The 24,555-nt window shown below is 39.5% G+C and overlaps 1 protein-coding gene across 1 annotated transcript in view; it reads left to right on the top strand.

The window, feature by feature from the left end:
- LOC124789534 (cholinesterase-like) overlaps positions 1-24,167 on the top strand; it is a 58,963-nt gene extending 34,796 nt beyond the window's left edge. Inside the window, exons 8-10 of the mRNA XM_047256930.1 lie at positions 1,769-1,898; positions 23,567-23,699; positions 23,895-24,167. Coding sequence (XP_047112886.1) covers positions 1,769-1,898; positions 23,567-23,699; positions 23,895-24,063 — 432 coding nt within the window. The 3' untranslated portion in view covers positions 24,064-24,167. The remainder of the gene's footprint in view (positions 1-1,768; positions 1,899-23,566; positions 23,700-23,894) is intronic.
- The last annotated feature ends 388 nt before the right edge of the window (positions 24,168-24,555 follow it).

Below are 24,555 nucleotides of genomic sequence, written 5' to 3'. Positions count from 1 at the left end.
TGTACGTTCTTCCTGATTAACTTTCAAAATGATGGCCTTCAGCGTCAATACACCTCTCAGTGCGAGTCACATTTGATTCCGTACATTGTACCAACGAGTCTAATGGGATTTATGCGCACACATCACTTCAGTCTCATTCCAAAGTGTGTCCAGGTTACGTGGTTTACGTTTGTACACCTCGTCTTTTACTGTGGTCCATAAAAAGAAATCGAGCAGTATGAGATCTATAGAACGAGGAAAAACTCAGTTTTTCCCCTGCGTCCTATCCACTGGCCTGGCTCGTACATACCTATGATAGTGCGACAGGGCGCCATACTGTTGGTAATATAACTTGTCATCAAGAAGTATTTTTCAAAGCGGGAAGGCCCAGGGAATCCCCTTGCAGACAAATCACATGATACATTTAGACCAAGCACATTCATAAACTTTTCAACTGTAAAGTGAGCATTATCTTTAGCCAGTACAAGCAATTGTACCTATTAATAGCTTTTCAATTAGGCTTCATCCGACCAAATCACATTACACGTAAATCCCGGTTCACGTGTCACCGTCGCCTGAGTCCATTATAACCTTCGATCTGGATCATCTTCACTTAGACATTGCACCAGCCTTGAGATGGACACACTAGACATGCCTCTGTTCAGGATACGTAACATACTAACAACACTTACGTTACTCTCAAGTGACCCTTGTCTTGAAGATTTTTGAGTTGAAGACTGAAACAGTTTCAAGACCGCAGCCGAGGATTCACCACTTGTGGCTGTACGAAGTCCCGCTGATTGCCCTTTATGCGTATCATACATTGTTCCATGAACTTCGAATTTATGGCGTAGACGTGTAAATCTTAACCTCGAAAGTGGTTCTGTACCACACTGACTTCTCCACTGCCTTTGAAACGCAGCAACATTCTCGAACTTCCAATGCCACGTAATCACTTGCTTCTGCGCTTCAAAGCTAATTGCTACCACCTGTTGGTGAGATATAAAATTACTTTCTCCCAGAAACAGAACCTCGTAGAACGGCAAATAAAATTTCTACGACAGTTCAAAGTGTGCATACATATTTTCTCGCATCCTATAGATAAGCAGAAATGCAGATATTCTAGTTACAAGTGGATTCACAGCAGAAATAGTATTTTTAATGACAGTAATCTGGCTGACTGGTTGTTGTAACCTGAATTAGAATATCCTGTACTTTGTGTTTTTCACTGCTGGGCAATTTCAGCTGTGTAGTCATTTTCAAGTGTGTTAAACACGTACCACATGTCACGTCGTTAAATACAGACATAAAACGATCATTAGTTGTTTAGTAAACAGAATAAAAATTAAAATATTAGAAAAGAAAATGGAAGAGAACTTACATGCTATAGCTCATGAAGCGGGCAAATTAGGGTTGCATTTAAAACTTACGTTGGTCACATATTGTTAAAAACGCTGATAGGTGAACTGACATGGTAAAAAACCCAAGTATAATTAAAAAGTAGTCGGCATACAAACATCAAATAATAAAATACTTTAATACATTTCCGGACTTAAAAACAACATGGCAACAAGTGTGTCTTGAGTAACGTACCACGTGCACTGGACCATGTCCGCACCTCGTAGTTAACTGATCAAAAATAAAACTGAGCGACAAGATATAATCTATGTTTCCGACAAATTTCGGTTCTTTTCATTTGATCCTACGTGTCGTACAAATTTCGATTTTATTCACTTGAGTTCAATATCAGATTACCAGCCTGATAAAGACTATGTTTCAATTGGAACAGTTCACCATCGACTTGGGGATCTTCGAGCCGACTGACGCTCTTGTCAGGAAAGTGACGGAAATCACTGATCTACCAGTCTTCTACTACGTGTTTGACTACCATGGAGAACATGTGAATACAACAGAGTGGGGTAAGTACTAATAAGTGCTTACTAACTACTAACTTATTCCCCATAAGCAGTTATAGTGGAGCGTGTGGAACTCAGTCCAGACTTTTCCGTAAGACAGAATCGTTCTGCATATATGCTGTGCTCCAGGGTATAGTTCATGGTTGATATATACAGGGTGATTATAATTTAAAGTTAAACTTTCAAACCACTGTAGAAATAACACCATTACAACGGAATATTATAGAAAAAAGGGGTAAAGGTATGTCAGAAGAAAAATAGTTAGAAAATGTAGCAATAGATGGCGCTGTAAGAATCATAATTTAATAGTGGTCGACTACAAATGAGAAATGAATCATACAACAATGTCTAAGGTGCACGTTTGACGTTAAACAAACTGTAGTATACAGTGTGCTCAAGTGTACATGTGTGATACCGTTTGTTACATAAACTCATCCACCTTGGCAAGGTTATATCACATCGGATAGGAAAAATCCGTTTTTAACTGTCCTTAGGCCAAAAACCGCATAAAAAACATCAATCACATCGGTTTTTAATTGTTCTGAGGCCAAAACCTGCAAAAAAGCATCAATTAAATCGGATTATTTATCTTCGTGTGACTGGCGCCAAACATGTTCAGTATACTGTCCACCGTTTCCTGCAACAAGTTGAAATCGAGAAACAGCACGTTCCACAACTGATCGAAGTGTTTCCAGGGTCACATTCAGTGTGTTGCGCAATGCGTGCCTTCAATGCAGCTAAGTTTGCAATCTGAACACTGAACACAACATCTTTCAGGTATCCCCACAGCCAGAAGTTACACGGATTAAGATCAGGTGATCGGGACTGCCAGGCTGTAGGGAAATGGCGGCTTATAATTCTAACATTTTCGAAATGGCGCTTCAGCAGCTGCTTAACTAGATTTGCAATTTGCGGAGGTGCGCCATCTTGCATAAAAATGATCCCATCCACACATCCACGCTGTTGGAGAGCTGGAATGACGTGGTTTCACAAAAGACACTCATAGCGCTTAGCAGTGACGGTACAGGTAACCGGACAGGAAGCACCTGTCTCTACAAAAAAATATGGCCCTGTGATAATTTGTGCCCTAAACCCGCGCTACACCGTGACCTATTCAGGATTTGCGTGTGGATTTTCCGTTGCCCATATTCGACAATTCTGTGTATTGAGATATTCTGTCACATGGAAGTGGGCTTCGTCTATCCACAAAATCTTCCGCGGCCAATCATTGTCCACTTCCATGCGAGCAAGAAATTCTAAAGCAATGGTCTCTCTTGCTAACAGGTCAACAAGAAGCAACTCATGCACATGGGTAGTTTTGAATGGATAGCACAGAAGGATGTTTCGTAGGATTTTACGCACCATGCTGACAGATATGTCCAATGTTCGGGCAATTCTCCGTGCACTACACGTCTGCACACCACCACTCGTCTCCTCCTGCATTGCTGTGGCCATTGCTTCCACTGACGTCGAATCGATTCGTTTCCTCCCTCTACCAGGTTGTACACCAAAAGAATCCATCTTTTCCATTTTCCGAATCATTTCCTCCGGGCCCACAGCAGTCATCGACCAACGCCTTTTTTCAAACCCTTCAGAGTCTGGAACTTATGCAGAGCGATGTGTGCACAGTCATCATTCTTGTAACACAGCTTTACAAACAGAGCGCGATCCTGCATTGTGACAGTCATGGTGAACGTCGCACACGCGAAAGGAGGAAAAGCCGTGTACCCGGCGTGTTTATATCAACTTCAATGGGTCGTGCGCATAACAGGTGTTTTCATTTAGATATTCTGACACAAACAGCGCCATCTATTGATCAATTTCACTTTTTTTTTCTTCTGCCATACGTTTTCCCCGTTCTCCCACAATATTCCGTTGCAATTTGACGTCATTCTGACCAGTGGTGTTATTTCTACAGCGTTTTGAAATTTTAACTTTAATTATAACCACCCTGTATAATAGTTTGTGGAAACTGAAATACAAGAAAGGGAAGGACTAAGCTTTTAATGTTCCGATGACTTTTTGGAGAATGGGGACAGAAAAAACTTTGGACTGATTAAATATGGAGAAGGAAACTGGCAGTGTAATTTTCAAGAGAACCATTTCGTTACATGTCATAAGTGGTTTTTGGAACCCATGGAAGACTTTAATCTGGATGGTCGGTCAGGGATCTGAGGTCAGCTCCTCTCATATGCGAATGCCTTAGCCACTGCTCCACCTCGTTCAGTTCCAGAAATTTCCAAAAAGGATACATGTGACCGAAATGAGCCACGAACTATAGATTATGTACATGGTACTACACAAATGATTAGTTAAAAAAGAAAATCAATGTTCTCTTTAGGCTATACGCTTTCGTAAATAATTATAACTTACTGACCAATTTCTATCTTAGAGGCTATTTTTAAATTACGTCAAGAACCAACCACATTCATAACCTATCACAATCTTGGATTCAGGGTATAGCGTGCGACTCCATCCCATAGTGGTATGAAGCTCATACAGTCTGCAGGGGCAGCCAAGAATGTGGCTTGCAAGCGTTGCCCTGGCAAGAGATCATGGTGTTCAGCCTGGCTATACATTTGCCCCAACGCCACGGCACGCTGTCTGAGCGAAAGGAGGAAGAAGATGGGGAAACTGCGAACGCACCGCATTTAAATCGGCAATTCAGTTGCATTGCATACGACTAGGTTTTATGTTTGACATTTCTCAACAAGATAGATCACAAACAAATAAATTGTCATATTATTTAATTACTAGCTTCCAGCCCATCGCTACGTTTGCGGCGACTGTGTGGTCAGCATATATTTTTTTTCTTTCATCGAATTTGTATTTTGTGGTGCGAATTTCTCATGTGTAAATCTACACACTATAAAAGAGTTAGTGACCCTTTACGTGGCTGCCAGTCTTTGTATGATGAAATAGTTCCAAAGAGTCTAATTTCGTTTGATATGGCGAGTTAGAAAAGCAAACAGACTAACTGGTTCTATAATTATTAGCTCCTGTCTTACACCCAGTACTGTATTCTCTCATCTCGAATGATATTCCTCTGCACGGAATCGCATTTAAAAGTGGTATATATTTAGTCATCAGTAACGATTCGTTTTCACCGTAACAGCAACAAAAATAATTTTATGAACATATATTAGCTCTACTGAAAAATTAATGTATCTGTGTATCTATGTTTTAATATAACGAAATATTTACATAAAAAGTTTCATCCCCCCTTTCACTAACAAAGGGACTAATTAAAAAAAACACTGAAACACGTGTTTTTTATTTCTAAATACAACTTTTCGTAGTTCCAGCTTCAAAATTGACTTGATAGCGACATATTTAAAAAAAAATTTGATCCTCTGTTTCAACCCCTTAAGGTGAATTTCGAAAAATCGGTTCTTAAACGATGCCTACAGTATAAGGTCAAAACCCTCTCCAAATTTCAAGTCTCTGTCCTTGGCATTTTTGGCTAGGTGATGATGAGTCAGCCAGTATATACGAGTGCTATCCACAAAGTACATTACGTTTTGGAGTTAAAAATAAATAAAGTATTGGAAATTTTTTTTATTATATACAGATGAAAGCCACACTTAAATACTACTTTTGTACATAGTTGTCATTTAAATTAAGGCACTTATCGTAGCGATGGACGAGCTTGGAAATTCCTTCGTCGTAAAATTCGGCCACCTGCGCCTTCAACCACGTGGTTACCTCTTCTTGAAGCTGTGCGTCGTCATCAAAATGCTGCGTAGCCAACCACTTCTTCATTGCTGGGAATAAGTGGAAGTCGCTCCGTGCCAGGTCGGGACTGTACGGCGGATGAGGAAACAACTCCCACTTAAAAGATTCGAGAACTTCACGAGTGGCATTTGCCGTGTGGGCCCGGGCGTTGTCGTGAATCAGCAAGATCTTTGAGCCCAACTTTCCCCTGCGCTTGTTTTGTATTGCTCTTCTGAGGTTGTGCAGAGTTTGGCAAAAGCTTTGACAGTTTATTGTAGTGCCTCCTTCCAGGAAATCCACAAAAATCACACCTTTTCTGTCCCAAAAGACAGTCGCCATCACCTTCCTTGTCGACATTGTCTGCATGCATTTCTTGGGTTTTGGGGGGAATTTGTGTGCCCCCACTGCATTGACTGCAATTTTGTCTCGCAGTTCACATGCTTAACCCATGTTTCATCACCAGTAACGATGCGATAGAGTAATGAGTCGCCATCTTTCTCGTAAGCGTCCAAAAACGTTAACGCTGCAGCCATTCGCTGATTTTTGTGAATCTCTGTCAAGATTTTTGGTATCCATCTTGCACAAAACTTGTGGTAACCAAGCTTTTCGGTAATGATTACGTGCAACAAACTTCGTGAAATTTGTGGAAAACTCATAGAGAGTTCCGTTACTGTGAAATTACGGTTTTCACGGACCGCGGCATCGACTTTTTCGTTAAGTCGGCTGGGTCTTCCACCTCGCTCTTCGTCGTGAACGTTAGTTCGGCCATTTTTAAATTTTATGACCCATTGATGCACTGCACTTTCAGTGATTATGTTGTCCCCATACACTTCACAAAGCTTCCGATAGATTTCTATCGGTGTACAGTTTTTTGCAGTCAGAAACCTTATTACAGCACGCACTTCACACTTCGCGGCATTTACAGTTAACGCTGACATTTAAAACTGTCACAGTAACTCAACGGAGTACAGCACGAACCTCTCACTAGCACGGCAGGATGCCGACTGAGCGGCGGAATACCATGACACCAAGATGGCCGCGCTAGCCCCGCCCCTAACGGACACAAACGAAAACGTAATGTACTTTGTGGATAGCCCTCGTGTTTGGTGCGCTGAAGACTTAATACTGGGAGCCCACGGAATTGTTACGACAAGCTTCGAGGTGTTGTAGAGCATGTCTTCAGGAGCAACTCGAGCATAGGAAACCGTGTCCAGAAACGTCATCCAACGACGCTACAGAGCTATATGCACCAGCACCTGACACCGGGCCACCCCTTCGGCAGCAAACGTGACTTAGTACGCTGACGGGTCGTAGGAGGAACGTTGTTTGATATTCAGTGATGGTGACTGATTGCCAAAATCGCCAGTGGAGAACATGGAGCTGATGCTGCGCAGAAAGGCCTTGTCTCCCATGAATGCAGTGCTTGGTTGCCTTGCTGCATGGCAGTTACACACACGGTTTCCATCTGCAGTTTATTTTCCTCCTGGATACCTCTAAAATCTTCCATGTTTTTGGGAATTCATAGAAAACAAGCGCTTTCTATGCAACAGCCAGCTCCATCCTCAAGACATCCTTTACAACCCCTCTAAATTTATTGCAACATTTCTGGAACAGCCTGTATAATTTTTACCTGGTACAGGCCATTGGCAACCGACAGACGCAGACAATTTCACACATTTTCGCACTCAGGTTACAATATAATTAGTTTCGTAATCGCAAAAAAGCTCTTTCACACACATACATTGATCGAAATATCGAAGGACTTTCGCAATCTCGGTATGAAGACATGGAAACTCAACACGAGGAAAACAATGTAGACGTGCTGAACAGTTTTGCACATAAAAGGATTTGTCCTTAAAACAGGATTACATTGCAGATTATTCGGTTACATTTATGCATGCACTGGGTCGCTTTCAGCTGAAACGGCAAACGATTTCGAAAACAGTTCGAAAACAGATGTAAAATATTGGCATTGTCCTCAAGACGTTCGGAAAACTATCCTTGTACTTGCTTCAAGGTCACAATTAATTCTTCAAACTTCGTGTTTTCTTTAACACCAGTGAGCTTAGGGAACTGGACTCAGATCGACAAAATTTTTCCTTTCTGCAATGCGATTTTCTTTTTAAATGCAATCTGATCAAATAAGAAATAAGTTATTTCCTTCCTTGCAACTGTGGGCAGTCTGCAATCCTTTACCGATGTTCTAATCTTCCTTTCCGTGGGCCTAACGGTACTTTTCTGTAATATAAAAGTCTCCACACTCTTTATTCAATCCCATCGAAAAGTGTTGCATCTGACAGTGGAGTACCGCGTGTGACTTCAACAATATAACTATTCATTTCTTTATGTGTTCCATGCCTGAAAATGTAGCACTAAGTGCTACTTGATGTGCAGAACAACAAAGCTCGCCTTTAATTTGTAATTGTCACCTAAATCTTCAGTTTCTTTCTGCGCGTTACTGTGATGTCGTTTCATGGGAAAATTTGCAGCAGCTGTTGATCATGTGACTGCATAATAGATTTTTGAGAATTCTCATTCCTCTTTTCTGTCGTGGCTAAGAAAGGTTAAAAATTGTCTTCCAACTTAAGAATTCTGTATGATGTGAGCCCCAGCCTGTTAAACTCAGAGTTGCAAATGTCGAGGCATAAGATTAAAATGAGCCTGAATTTGTTCCTGGGGAATCTTTCCCCAAGCGAAATGGGTTCGATTCGACAAAGCATCAACAACAGTGATGGAACACAGTGGCGAGCAATTTACCAATTAACCATAACAGAAACGTGTTTGATGTGCGACGTTCCAGGTGAAGGAGGAGGTAATTTTTCTAAGACGCCTAGCGTATTCCTCAAAATATGTCGTCGCGAAATGTCTTTCTGAAATACGAAACGTAAATTTGCTCTAAAATTATCCTGATGTATTTGATCTGCTTGGATTATCCTCACCACGTATGAACAGAGATCGCCTATCGCGTCTGACGTCGCCCCAGGTTATAATCGAGCGATTTGTCTGAGTTGTTGTTAAACAATGGAGGGTGCCAGACTGCCATCACTTTGCTATCGTCTAATTCGTATACGGCCACGAATTCACGATAGTTTGTAGTGGTACTTAACCAGAAATAGTAGAATCTGAACACTTTATACGGTATAACACCCACGTATAGTTTGGAACCACTCTTTTCTGCCCGCCGATTACACACATTCGTTACTGTTGTAGCAGGCATGCACTACATGAATCAGCATGATATTTATTCATTATATATTTATTTACATATTCTGCCAATATATGGGCCATTGGACCCTCTTTTACACCAAACCACGTGTTCTACATAGTTTACATTATGGTCATTACGACAGACATATTATATATTTCATATTGGGTTCAATGCTGTAGCTATAGTAATATAAAGTGCAATTGATATTAAGTAGAATAAGAGGTAGGTTTGGACAGGGGACACATTCTGCAAACGATGTGAGAGAATGGGAGGGGGAGGCAGGACATGGGGCAACGGAAGAACTGATGACAGGGGTGAAGACTGACAGAACCGCAAAGGGAAAGAAGCATAGCTGGAAGAAGATGGGAATATGTGCTTCATGTTTGGCACATTCGCTATATTTGATGTCTTTTGAGAAAAAGTTATGAGACTGATACAAGGGTCTGAAATGATCTGTGTGCGGCACTTGCTCCATAGAAGGGCAGCAGCGACATAGAAGGAATTTACGAATGTTTTTCCTTTATGGCTGGACACAGCTATAGTTTTAGATGAGTGAGATCTTGTTTTCCGATTTGGATCAGATGAGAAGTAGTTGATATCTGATGCGAGGCACTGGGATATACGTACACTATGGAACTGATGAAGTAGAGATAGTGTTTGACAGTCTCGTAACTTGTCTGGCTGCAGTCATCCAAAATGGGCGTATGAAGCACTGACATATTCAGGCAGGTGTTGTAAAAGTAAAGGAAACGAGCATACATGACTAGTTCTAACGGTCTAGAGCGGGCGTGGGCAACTTTTGGTGACCCGCGGGCCTGAATCACATTCATACGCGTGCGGGCCGCCACTCACTTGATGTGGCAGCAGCGCTCCTAGCGCATGAAGTCAGAACTACAGCGTCCGTACGATGATGTTATCGAGTAATGCATCGATGTGATGGCACCATTTTCACGAAGCGCCAAGAAATTATGCCTCAAAAAACTCATTTTTGAAAGTGCATTCGTTTTTTGTGTCCACCTCATCTCCAGATGTTTACATTTATTTATGTGCTGTGAACGTTGCGTCCTTATGACGTTTTAGAATTACTGTCTTAAAACTTCAATTGCAGAATTTTGTAAAAAGCAACCAGTAGCAGCTAATTCACTATAAATTACCTTCAGTTTCATTAGTAGCAGTGTTGTAATACGTCCACAACAGACAGAATTATTTACTGATTTAATACAAGACAGGATAGGAAAAAGAAGTACAACAGTGAGACACGTAATTCCCGGGGGCAAGGAATTAGGTGTAACTTCGCAATTTTTGGCTGCAAGGAAGTCAGTCAAATGTTTGAAATTTGGTGTGTAAAGATCCAGAAACACCATTAACAAGAATTTTTTAAATATTTGTCCAAATATACTTTTGGTGACTAATCGCGTAGGCATAGGTTCTTTCTGCTCATACTGGAAACGTGTTTCTCTCTATTGCTCAAATCCAGCGACAGCGAAGTGGCATACACGGAGTAAGCACAATGTTCACCGGTCTGTGACATGAGCTGCAAACCCGAAGCGAGCAGTGTGTCGTCGTAAATATATAAAGATACGTCCTGGACGGAGTACAATTCGAGTATCTGGCTCTCACTCGCACAAATTTCTACGCGAGCCGAACTGCAACAAATCGCAGGCTGGATCCAGCACGCTGGTTGCGGGATGCCCACTTGCAGTCTAGAGTTTCCAATAGTCGTGTTGTGCTGTCTTATAGTCAGAACAAATGATACACAAGTTTACGTTTCACATATTTTGTAGGGCACAGAGGCAGGTAGAAGTCTTCCTCCGGCTGGCGATAGGAATTTCTGCCCACATGAGGCGCTCACACGAAATTATATGCAAGTTCCTAATCGTTTTCCAGTAAAGTTTTTGGATACCGTCGAGAACAGGCAGCCGCTGTTCTCGGAATTAATTAGGTTTTGTTCTGCCCTTGTATGCCTTGATACGTTTCGGTCATTCAGTCTGTAATTCACATGTCCTCAGTATCGTTACCTTATATGATCTCCTACTCATTGTGAGTTTCAGTTGCAAAGAAAGAATTTTGTGTGACATATAATTCAGTGAGTAGGAAATTCCAAACCTGTCAGGAGCAAGAAAATGATCGATGTATGCTTTCCTATCTTAGCTCCATTGTTATCCTTGCAATGTGAGCCTTTGTGTTGAAATCTCATCCTATCGTCGCCGTCACATGTGATGTTCTCTCAACATTTGTAGTAGTAGTAGTAGTAGCTTTATTCATCTGTAGATATCTTGTTACAAGGATGTAGAACATGTCAAAGTATTTACAAGTTTAGACCATTTTAAAATAAGCTAATTCATATACAGATACATTTACAGACTTCTAGTTAGAGACAATCATTACATTTCCTTCTAGAATACAACATTTTTTTTTACAAATATCTTGTTAAACAATGTAATGCCACACTGTTCACTCATATCTCACTATCAGACACTGCACACACTATACACACATTTTTTCATAACAGTTGACTTGCTACACACACACACACAAACACACACTGGGGAACTCTGGGCCATTTTCTGTAACACAACTTCCCATTTGCTATCCTGAAAAACTTACTCAGCATCCCTCTATAATGAGTGAGATGTTGAGCTGAGAAAGAGGTGTTAGTGTTGTGCTACGCATAACTTGGGGGAGGGTGTTATGTAGTATGTTGGGTGTTTTATAATAATTATTATTATTTATTTGTATAACTGTTTCTTACCAAACCCCTACATTGTTTTATCTAAGTAATCCTTCAATGTATATAATGTATTGTAACAGGAATCTTTTTAGCTACCTATTTAAATAAGTGTATTTTTGCAATTTATTTAACCTCTTTTGGTAAGTTATTGTACGGTTTTATTTCTTGGTAGAAAATGCTGTTTTGAGTTTTATGTTTATTTTTTCTTGGTAAATGTTAGTTGAGTCTAGCTCTTGTTCCACGGTCACGGACAGAGCTGTTTGTACAGTAGTTACCAATGCTATTTTTGATGTGTATAGCTGACTGGTAAATGTATTCACATGTTGCAGTTAAAAACCCCAGTGTTTTGAACAGATCTTTACAATGAGCTCGACTACTATTTTTGGTTATTATTCTAATGGCTCTTTCCTGAAGCTTATAAATTGTGTTCATATTTTGTGTATTTGTTCCCCAAAACAGAAAGCCATAGTTAAGAACTGAGTGTACATATAAGTAGTGTATAACTAAAAGACACTGCATGTTACACACTGATGATAGGATTCTAAGGGTATAGCATGCCGATGACATTCTGTTTGCAAGTACCTTTGTGTGTTCACACCACTTCAACTGAGAATCAATATTCATTCCTAGAAATTTTGCATTTGTGACACAGTCTATAGAGGTGCCATCTATATTTAATTTAACATTGTCATTTTTCCTCTTCAAACGGAAATTCATGCGATTAGTTTTTCTATGTTCAATGTCACTTTATTGCTTATTGACCAATCATAAACTTCATTGAGAGTTTCATTTGCTTTCTCTGTGAGGAATTCTCTTGTTTTCTCTGTGACTGTAATATTTCTGTCATCAGTGAAGAGAATTTTTTCACCATGAGTAACACTACTGGGAAAGTCATTGATGTACATGAGGAATAGTATTGGTCCTAATATGCTACCTTGCGAAACGCCTTTATTAATGTATTTTGGTTCTTATAAGTGTTTTACTGAATGTTTAGATACTATTTGAAGTATGTTTTATCTCTACTCTTTGTACCCTATCTGCTAGGTATGATCGAAACCAGTCATTAGCTACCCCTCTTAGTCCTAATGCTTCTAATTTATTTAATAGAATCTTGTGGTCAACTGTATCAAAGGCCACAGAAAGATCAAAAAATATGCCTGTGACACGTTCATCTTTATCAAGAGCATCAAGTACAACTTTTGTAAATTCTATTATGGCTGATTCTGTATTTTTGTCACTTCGGAAACCAAACTGTGATTCAGTTAAAAGACTGTATTTATTTAGGTACTTCATTAATCTGTCTTTCATAATTACTTGACAGCAGGGAAATGGGCTGGTAATTTGCTATGTCTTCTGCATTACCTTTCTTAAGCAAAGGTACAACCCTCGCCTGTTTTAACTGCTCTGGAAATGTCCTTGATTTGAAGGGTTCATTTATTATATTTGTTAAAGGGCCCTGTATAATCTCTATGCATTGTTTTAGTACACACCAATGTGTGGTACTTCATCTAAGCATACTGACTTTTTATTTTTTAGTTTTTGAGCAGTTTTGTTGACTTCATTCTCTGTGGTTGGAAGTAACATCATTGTATTTAGTGCAACATTATTTACAGGTGTTATATTTGTTTAGAGGAATTTTTGCTGTAACTTCTCTCCAATACTTGAAAAATGCTCATTTACATGGTTTGCCAAGTATTTTGGATCATTATTACATTATCCCCCTCCCTTAGCAGTATGTTATTCTGCATTTCTTTGCCTCTCTCCATTTCCTTTTTTATAACATTCCAGACTGCTTTGCTTTTATTCTCTGCATTATATATTATTTTGTCATGAAATGACTTTTTTTGCAGCAATCAGCACCTTCCTATATAGTATCTGTCATAGAAATTTAAGAATTCTGAATCATTGTGACTCTTTTTTATGGACCTGAAGCATTTAAGTGTTTGGGAGGACTTCTTAATACCTGCTGTTATCCATCTGTTTTGTGTGAAATTGATACAGACATGTATACTTTTGGAAATGCCTTTTCAAAGTTCAATTTATATTATATGGAGAATTTAGAGAATTTCTTATTCACATTGGGTTCCCTGTATATGTCATCACAGCTTTGTTTTGCTACTTTTTTTTAAAAATCTTTTATTTTGATTTCTGATAGATGTCATTTGTAGGCTTTTAGTTTATGGAATGATTCAATGCCTGATTTTACTGTTGTTATTTGACATATATGGTCTGATAGTCCAAGGTCTTTTACAGCTACATCACATTTTTCCCTCTCCATATTTCTGGCCACACGGTCAGTTCCTGATGAAATCATTTTAGTAACCCTTGTTGCACTATTGACCAATAGGGACATGCCAAAACTTTGAAGGATATTTATGAGGGTACTGCTGGATTCATTTATGATGTTAGTGTTGATGTTCATGTCCCCACACAGAATTATGCTGACCTTTGCACTTGAGATTTTATCTAGAACTTCTGATAATTTATTGAAAAAAGGGTCCACGCTACCACTGCTAGATCACACAAACACAAAATGATTAATTTCTTGGTGATATCAAGCCCTGTTAATTCAATAGCTGATATTTCAAAGTGTTTGTCTTCACTTACTTTGCTGAGATCATGTCTTAATTTGAACTATGTTCCTTTTCTGATATAAATGCGTGATCCTCCGCCCCTTGAAGCAGTTCTGCAGTAAGAGTTTGCCATTTCATTCAATGATAATACTGCATGTTGGATTTCTGTGTCTCTACACCAGTCCTAAGTAATACAAACTACTGTGCAGTTCAAAGATTGAAGCTCAACTTCTAATAATTGTATCTTATCAATGGTTTGTTTTTCTTTGTGACATGTGGTAAATGTGATATTTGAAGTGTTAAAATCTGTCTTTTGAGTAGTTGTTTCAGTATTTTTTAAACTGCTGGAGATACTCTTTAGACAGGAGAAGCTGTTGTCAGGATTTATCCTAAAAAAAGACCAATTTCTCCTGCCCATAACAACAGGTCCACCCTCTATACATTCATGAATCAGCTGTGCCAGTTTTCCCTTCCCAGTCCTGTTTAGGTGTAGGCCATGCCTAGTGAACCCTATCTGTTGATAGTCCCAACAGCCACCAGAGAAAAATGAGTAAAGTTGGCTGCCTTCCGAGTCATCCCTAACTCCATATTGATTCCCCTCACAGACCCATCAAGGTGTGATCGATCATGACACCGAAACAGCTCAACAAAGCGTACATCGATGCCATCAGTCAGGGAAGCTATCTTCTCGAGGTCACCACCTATGTCATATGTCCTATCCCTACCCAAACTGTTTCCCTCCCCCCCCCCACCCACTATCTCTACATGGTCCTCTTTTGTGAAGTCCTTACATAAGGACCCTAAGTCCTCTATCACATGACTTAGCGCTGCATTTGGCTTGAATATACTGATGGCCTGGTACATCGACCCTAAACTTTCCTGTAACTGAGGGCCTACACCGCGCCCATGGCTACTACCTCGCAGCAGCACCTTCTTCTTCCTAACGTTTTGTATATTCCTAGGCTTCTTGGCCTCGGTTGAAGTGTGCCACACATTTCTTGCTCCTCGTTCTAACTGAGGCTCTTCTCCACTTAACTCTGGCAGTGGTAGATTCCTGTTTTTGGCGTTGATGATAAATATATAGGCTCACATTCTCTTTCTTCCTATCCTCCTACCACCTGCTAGTTCCCAACCACCCTCCTCCCCCCCTGTCCCTTGATACTTATCAGTTCCTTCCTTGCTTCCTCCAACTGTGCCTAAAGGGCACAGATTTTCCTTTCCTGTTCCCAGCTCAACAAAGTGTACATTGATTCCATCAGTCAGGAAAGCTATCTTCTTGAGGTTACCACCTATGTCATATGTGCTATCCCTATCCAAATTGTTTCCCATCCCACCCACTATCTCTACATGGTCCTCTTTTGTGAAGTCCTCACATAAATTCCCTAAGTCCTCTATCACATGAGTTAGCCCTGTTCCTACTGCATGCTCTGCAGTTCCAGTGGAGAGCCTCTTCTGTTTCTCAACATTCTCCTCACTGCATCCCCCCCTCGCCCCAGTGAAAATATTTCCTACAAGATTGGCAGCAAATCCCTCTACTCACTACCTTATAAGAGCTCCCACATTTCTCACTCATGGTCAGTTTCAAAAGAAAAATTAAGTTTAAAGAATGTTTTAAATTTGTCAAGGGCGCGAGATTAGCTGTATGTATACAAAAAACGACACACAGGACTTACGTGCGGTTGTTGCTGTATTTGTACTGATATAGAGTTACAATGACAGAAGAATGAATTAGTAATTACTTTGCTTTTAGAGAATTTACCTTATCAAGCGTGTTTGGTTAGGTTTTCAAACGTTTGTAACTCAGAAAATTTAGGCCTAGATCGTGTCTGTCTAACTAGTAAACAATACGAAATGTGTTAGTTAAATACGTTTAGTTACACTTTTATTGCGACAATAGACACTGATGAAACTAGTAGCTGTCTTTCTTAAACGAATTTCGTAATATCAAGAAAACTTGAATAAAATTTTTTGTGTCTATGTCACACAAAATTTCGGGTTGTGGCGCAATTGTTGGGATTTCGTATAACACGAAGTTTTCTCAAGAATAAGCACTGCTGGGACGCTAATATTCAGTTGTGTGACAAGAATGGACACCCCAACAAATATACGAAACAAAGAAAATTTAGATCTGACACTACTTCTTCTTAAAGAAGTTCTTTTAGCAGACGAAGAAAATACCTGTGATCTCACTCGGCGGCCATCTTGTCTATGAACATGACGCAAGCCACTGCAGTTCAGTCTCTTTCCTTGTCTGTAATGCCACTCTCGTTTAGAGATATTGTTTTATACTTAACTACATGATTACTGACTTACGATCCCCTATGTAACAGAGTGTAAGTCTAGCTTTCGTATAAAACCGTTCAGAGTATAAGCTGTTGTAATAAAACGTCAGGAGATTCTTGCAATCTGTTCGTTCTTGCTGTTTGTTGTGCTGCCCTCGAAATTCAAACACTGTATGTAGATGTCTGGCAGCGTTAACATCTTTATAGTGATGTTCAACAGTGTCACTCGCGTCAGGTCTGTAAGAGGGTTACGAATACAGAAACAAATACAGTACCAGTCTACAATGGCGACATGGTTGGTTGATTGATTTGGGGGAAAGGACCAAACAATGAGATCATCGGTCCCATTGGACAAGGGAAGAATGGGGAAGGAAGTCGGTCGTGCGCTTTCAAAAGAACCATCCTGACATTTATCTGAAGCGATTTAGGAAAATCGCGAAAAACCTAAATCAAGATGGCCGGACGTGGGATTGAGCCATCATCCTCCTGAATGCGAGTCCAGTGTGCTAACTACTGCGCCACAAAAATCCCGACATGGTTATCATACAAGAGCAAACTCGACGATCCCCAAAGTGAAATAAATACACTGAGTAGTCATGCATATTTGTGCTCACTGACTGTCTAGTATGAACGCTCACGGAAACACTGAGTCATTCTTGTTCAAAAGCTTGCACGAGATGTAGTTCATTTAGACTGTAAATGCGTATATAGGATGCATGACTTGAGAGATTTTATAATTGTGAGTGGTCTGCTCACGATGGTGCTTCTGTTTGAACTGAAAAGCCATCGAATTGTAACTCACCTATGCTGTGAAACCTTCGTTATTTCAGAAATTCTGATATCAGTTTCCTCTTAAACATCGAGTGAGCCTGTCACCAGTTTTACTTCTAGGTGTATGTTCATTAAATTGACAGAAAATATCAATTCTCAATCTTTTTTCATTTATTGGGACTCATGGACAATACATTCCCAAATTTTCAATGATGAAATCGCACCCAAAGTGCCTGATAAATAATTAAATGTGTGACATGACCTCCCTGTAACGCCCACTTTTTGAAGCAACACTTCACTACTACCTTGGTGACTAACGGTTCCATAGATTACTTTCAAGGAAACATGAATGGGATACATCTGCAAGGCTGTGACATATACTCTTTGATTTTACAGATAATCTGTGACTCTGTTCCATAGCTTAGAAACAATAAGAAATCAGCTGCTTTGTTTATGAAGAAGCAATTCTTTTTTTTCTGTGTGCTACTAAAGGAGAATTCAGTTTTTTTCATGGTCACAAAGAGTATATAGAAAACTAGCTAATCTGAAGTATGAGCTACATATCTCCACATGATGTCAACAGATGAACATTTCATTTCATCATATGTATCACATTAGTTGGTGTAAATACCTATGCTTTCAGAGGGATACCAACCCCTACTTTCACAAGAAGAGGCTTCCAAATTGAATCATAGATGTTGTCAAGCCAACTTACAGATTTATGGTCGATTCTGAACTTAAAAAAAAATTGTCATAGCTAAACCCAGAATCCAAATGAATCTCTAAATTAAAAAAAATGGCTCTGAGCACTATGGGACTTAACATCTGAGGTCATCAGTCCCCTAGAACTTAGAACTACTTAAACCTAACTAACCTAAAGACATCACACACACCCATGCCTGAGGCAGGAAACGAACCTGCGACCATAGCAGTCACGCAGTTCTGGACTGAAGCACCTAGAAACGCACAGCCACTGCGGCCGACCTCTAAATTCACTTAAATCGAAACGATTTCCTGAAATCATACTTTTTCATCTGTTACAAGTGTCAGAATTGCAACTTATGATCCAGTTCTTGTATTTAGTGGTGGGAACGTAGGGAAGATGTAGGTACTAGAGAGAATGGGCTTTATGCTCATAAATTTCATCCAAGACATCTTGAAGAAATAAATTATAATGCCTCTCTGCAGCAGAAAAGCCAGTTGAATATCTGCAAAGGAAACAGGGTAGAAACAAGAAACCAGAAGAGAAGCTTTGACATGGAAAAGGACACAGGGCACAACTCTGGGGCATTCTCAAGATGTGACATAAGAAAATATATTAGGTTAAACTTTAAATTGCATTTCTTAAAAATTATGTTTTATTAAGTTATGTCACTTTTTCTCAGAATCTATGAAGGGTAGAATTACAAAATTTTATACATTGGTTTCTGTAAACCCAATAAATGTCAGACTTTGCAAATATGAGTGTAGGCTAAGGTATGGGGCAAAGTGTCTGGAATTTTGCATTAATTTTATATTGTACTTACAGAATTATAATTAGGAAATTATTAAAATTCTTCTATTCGATATATTCAAGAAACCATATGACAGAAGCTTACTATATGCAAAGAGATTAAACAGAGAAAATTTTGTAGAAATCTCTTGAATAGTTTCTCAGAGAAAGGTACATGTATTGTTTTTTCGAAAAATTTTTTTTTAATTCGATAAAAATATATATAAAGCTTGGTACAAAATTTCTTTGATGGAACTTCAAAGTTGTGGATTTGGTGCATCTTTTAAATAGTGTGGGTTTTTCATTAATCTCATCCCTCAAATAAACAGCTTATTTAATGCCTGAACATGTATGACTTATCTTTGCAGATTCATCACAGACATTAGACCTAGCCTCACATGCTTATCTTGGACGACAATCTTATCTGGCTTTGATCTATGTTAGCCCTCTAGAAAGTTGTTTTTTCCCTGAAATTACCTAGGTTGGGGTTGTATTCTTCTTGCAACCGGACTATTGTGCAGCTGTTCAAACTAAGAGACATAAACAGAAAATTAGTTTTTGACGTTCCATAGAGGTCGAGGTCGAAGTCCAAGTCGAGATCAACGTCGAGGCCGATGTCCAGGTCGAGACCAATGTCGAGGTCGAACTCCAGATCGATATTGGGACAAAGTCATAAGATACAGAGCACAAACTCGAATTAGATAAGTTGGTATTTTCTCTTCATATCGTCTAGGCCACCTCAGAAAACTTAATTCAGGGCGCCATTAACAGGGTTTAGCCCTGCTCCTTCCACACGAATACATACTCTTAAATAATGTCACTGTCAACTCACCATTTCAATGAGCATAGGTTCACCTACATTTTTCATCGCAAATAACATACACAAAAACATGAAAAATTCGACAAAGAGCACCAGAAACTCCATTATTTTCATCTCACTCACTTTTTTTAAAAGAAGTCTTAACTTTTGGTCGATGTAGATTGTGTTTTGTAGTTGTAAAATCACGTCTAAAAATGTGAGAATTTTTTATCGACGACCAAATTACTCAGTACCCCAACAAAGAGGTATAATATCAATAGTAATCGTCACTACCATTAAAGATTATGGGCATTACTAAAAAAACCTCATGTTTGACGCCGAATGCAAAACTGTACAAAATCTGCATTGGCTGTGAAATTTAGTATCAAATTTAAAATTTTCATTTTAAATTCATTTTGTAATTTGAACTTATAATGTTGTTTCAAAATCTCTGTAGCATCACAATTCAGTTTGTTGTAATGCTCTATGAACAGCAAATCTTGTTTAACATACAAAAATCTTCACACATAAAAGTATCCTTGTGTGTACCCCACGATGTGCCATAGGACCATTACTGTACACAATGTACATAATATTGCACTAGCTTTTACATGACTGCATTTTGGATGATGCTTTAATTAAACTGAAGTTCGGGGTTAAGGAATGTCGATAAGGCAGTCTGGCATGGTTGGCATGTGCTATTGATGGAACTGATGTATGTGGTTCTGGTGGAAATAGAATGCATGGGTGCCACCTGTTTCTTATAAATGAATGCTATGTGCCCCGACTGGTATTTCTAGACATTGTAAATTCTTATGAAATGTTTTTCTATGAACTTGTAATGGCTCTAGTAATTTATTCACAAACCACTATGTATGAAAAAAAGGAAATATTGTTTGTTAATAGACAGGACAGCAGGCAACTCCTACAGATCGCTAAAGCAAGAGATAAGGCTACCAAGGACATAACATCAATGAGGCAGATAAAGGATGAATCAGGTGTAGTATTACACGACCTTGAGAAAATCCTGAATAGGTGGTGGGAGTACTTCGAAAGGCTATTGAATGAGGAAAATGTATGAGAGAAGTATGAGGATGGAAATATAAATGAAGGAATGACCCAAAGTATAAATAGGGAAGAAGTCGAACATGCAATGAAGAAAATCAAAAATGAGAAGGCCCTAGGGGCAGACCAAATCCCAATAGAAGCATAGAAAAGTCTGGGAGGACAGGGAACTGATATTCTCTGAGATCTAATGCAGAAGATCTGGAAAGGGGGAAGAATGCCTCGTGGCCGGAGAAGCAGTATACAGGTTCCCATATTTAAGGAGAAAGGGAATATCCAAAACTGTGGCAGTTATAGAGGGATAAAACCCATGCCCCACACAATGAAGATCTGGAAAAGGATAATTGAGAAGATGTTGCGTCTAGAAAGTGAAGTATGTGAAAAACAGTTTGGATTTATGCCAGGAAGAGGAACAACCAACACTCTATTTGCACTAAGGCAACTGATAGAGAGGCACAGAGAGGTACAAGCCAAACTGCATATGGCCTTCATTGATCTTGAGAAAGCATATGACAGAGTGCTGAAGCAAGAGATATGGAGATGTCTGAGAAGTAAATGCCTGACAGAAAAATATATCACGGTGGTAGGCGACATGTGTGAAGGTGCAATGACATAAGTCAGAAGCAGTGCAGATGCAACAAAGGCATTTCCAGTGAGAGTAGGACTACATCAAGGATCTGCTCTCAGCCCATATCCCTTTGACCTTGTCATGGATGTATTAGTCAAAGATGTGAACAAAGAGGCACCTTCGAGCATGATGTTTGCCAGTGATGTAATCTGTGAACCTAGCCAGGAGACACTTCAAGACAAACTTGAACAGTGGAGAAAAGCTCTAGAGGAAAGGAGAATGAGAATTAGCATGGTGAAAACAGAGTAAATGTGTACAAAGGATGCCAAAGATCTATATATTAACCTGCAAGGAAAACAACTGACGCTGGTCAAGAAATTTAAATACCTAGGCTCTTACATGCAAAGTGAAGGAGGACTGGAGGCCGAAATAGAGGGCAGGATAAATAGTGGATGAATGAACTGGAAGAAACTGAACAGAGTACTGTGTGATAAGAAGGTTAGCTGCAGAATGAAAGGAAAGCTTTACAAGTCTGTGGTGAGGCCTGTGATGCTGTATAGTGCAGAAACTTGGCCAATTACAAAAGACCAAGAGAAAAAGATGGCAGTGGTAGAAATGGGAATGTTGAGGTGGATGAATGGGGTGACATGAAAGGATAGACTAAGGAATGAGTACATCAGGGGAACAGTGAAAATTCGGCCCATGGGGGATAAGATCCAAGAAAGTTGGCTAAGATTGTATGGACGTGCGCAGAGAAGAGGGGAGTACCACATGGGGACAAGAGTTGAAGACCTAGGAATCGAAGGATCAAGGAGAAGAGGAAAAATGAAACTGAGATGTAAAGACAAGATAGCAGGGGACCTATGGGAGAAAGGATGGCTCAGAGAAGAACCACTGGATAGGCATTTATGGAAGAGAAGGATGCAGCAAAGCAACACCAACCCCACATGATGTGGGGAAAGGCTGAGATAATGATAGTGATGATGATGACGATGATGATGATGATGAGATAGTTGTCCCCCATGCACCCCAGGACCACTGAGTGTACTCTTCCAATGTATTATTTTCCACCACTCAGAAAACCTTTAATCCATTGTTTTGTATATAGATACCTTTTGTAAAACATTGTTATAGTATCTTCCATGAATTGTCTAGTGGTGGAATTGTTTTACGTGATGTAACGATGGAAGTGCAGTTGTTAACAAACAAATGCAGCATACACCACATATCCAGAGCCACTTAATTATTTAGTCCACTTAACTTTCAGTTTGTCCCTTGGTAGCAGTAAGCACTTTTCTCTTGATTGAGAATGTTGTCGAGATACAATGTATCTAATGAACAATTTTACATGATTCACATAACACTGGTAAGCTGTAAAACCATACGCTATTCCTTTATGTCTCTAATCAATGGTGAAATGTGACGAATTTTCATATCTTCTGATACCGGTTTTATGTTGTATTTCATAGCCTTTGAAAATAAGACATGTAAGGTGATTTTGAAAATAATAAAAAGTGTGGTCAAGACATCAGAAAAGGTATTAAAATAAATGACATAGTGGATAATAGCAGAGCTCCGTAAGGCTGTTAGCAAATGATGCTATTGTATACAGAGAAGTTGTAATGCCTGAAAATTGTAACGAAATTTAGAGACGCCTTCAGAGGATCGACACTTGATGCTTGGATTTAGGGTTGACTCTCAACATCAATAAATAAATGTTATACAATGTGGATGAGTAGGCAGAAGGAGTCAGTACTCTGCAATTCCACGATTGCAGAGTAACCACATCTGTAAAATATCTAGGAGTATGCATACGGTATGATTTAAAGTGGAATAACCACATAAAGTTAATAGCAGATAAGGCAGAAGCTAGACTAAGATTCATTGGAAGAATCCTCAGGAAGTGCACGCCATTTACAAAGAAAGTAGCTTACGAAACCCTCATTCATCCGATGCTTCTATATTGCTCGTCAGTCTGGTATCCTCGCCAGGTAATATTGATTGAGAATATAGAAACAAGCCAAAGAAAAACAGCACGTTTCGTTACAGGTTCGTTTAGTAAAAGTGAAGGCGTCACTGATGTGTTCATCTAACTCCAGTTGCAGATGCTACAACAGAGGCATTGTGTATCACATTATTGTGTACTGTTAAAATTCCAACAGCATACAGTCTGAGAAGTATCGATCAATCTATTGATTGGTCTCACATATATCTCACGATAAGACCGGACGATAAAATTGAGAGTTACGAGCTCCCATGGACGTAAGTGTATACCAGCAATCTGTCTTCGTTCACATACACCATTCGCCACTACAACACGAAAGGGAGGAAGTGACAGTAATACACAAAGTACCCTCTGCCTCACACTGTACGGTGGCTTATGGAGTATAGATTTAATTGTTCATGTAGATGAATAACCCTTCCAGAATACCTTAAAACTGAAAATAGTAAATAATCCCTTGTTCCAGGTGTATCCCATTCAGGTGAGTTACCATTCCTGTTCCTGAGGAAAGATACCGAATATAACTTGGATCCAGAATCTGAAGAAGATCGTATACGCAGGAATATGCTTCGGTACTGGACTAATTTCACCAAGTATGGGTATGTACACAGTATGTTCAGTATCCCTATCGCTATTTGCTAAATTTTAGATAATCCTGTAGACAGGTACAACAGACATTGGTTACTGGCTTATGAAGTCCAAGAAAAAAGCCAAACATTTGATCTGTGCTCAGAAAAAAATCCACTATATAACAGTTATGATCCTTATAAATACATGTATACGTTTTCTCACAGGAATCCCACTCCCGAGGCGGACCCTGTAATATGGGAATCCTATAACAATGAAACCCGCAGCTACATGCTGATGCAGGACAACTTTACTGTCGCCCATAACAAGGATGGAGAGCGGATGGATTTCTGGAATGAGAATGTGCCATTGCAGCCTTACGCTGACGACCTCTGAGAGGGAAATGCAACATGTATTCATGTCTAATCACTGTAAAACGCCAGATAAATAATATTCACAGGATACGACACAAATAAATTACCATTTCTTTCAATTAAAAATGTGAAACAGTGATTTTATGATTTTACTAGACGTTTTTATAATAATGTCTGAAAACTGCGCTTATATATTTCTGAGAATAGGCAGTAAATCGTCTTTGTGACTATAGTGTTTCGAGAGGGAGAAAAGGAACAAAAATCTCTTCACTACTATATGTTGATCTATGGATGTCGATGGCATTGGGTTGCGGGTGGGGACTGAGGGAAGTCGATAATTTGGAATCCCTTACCGTTTTCTTAGTGTGGCCTTACCGTTTTCTTAGTGTGGCCTTACCGTTTCCTTTAATGTATGAATATGTATGGAATGTGAAATGCTATCCAGACGTTTACAAGCAATGCTGTCTCCAGATCTACACTCCCACGTTTGGCCAGATGCGATCTAGTCATCTGC

The sequence above is a fragment of the Schistocerca piceifrons genome, chromosome 3 (genome assembly GCF_021461385.2).
Source record: "Schistocerca piceifrons isolate TAMUIC-IGC-003096 chromosome 3, iqSchPice1.1, whole genome shotgun sequence".
NCBI lineage: Eukaryota > Metazoa > Arthropoda > Insecta > Orthoptera > Acrididae > Schistocerca > Schistocerca piceifrons.
Note: the sequence above shows the minus strand (reverse complement) of the source record. Positions and strands in the feature narration are given on the sequence as shown.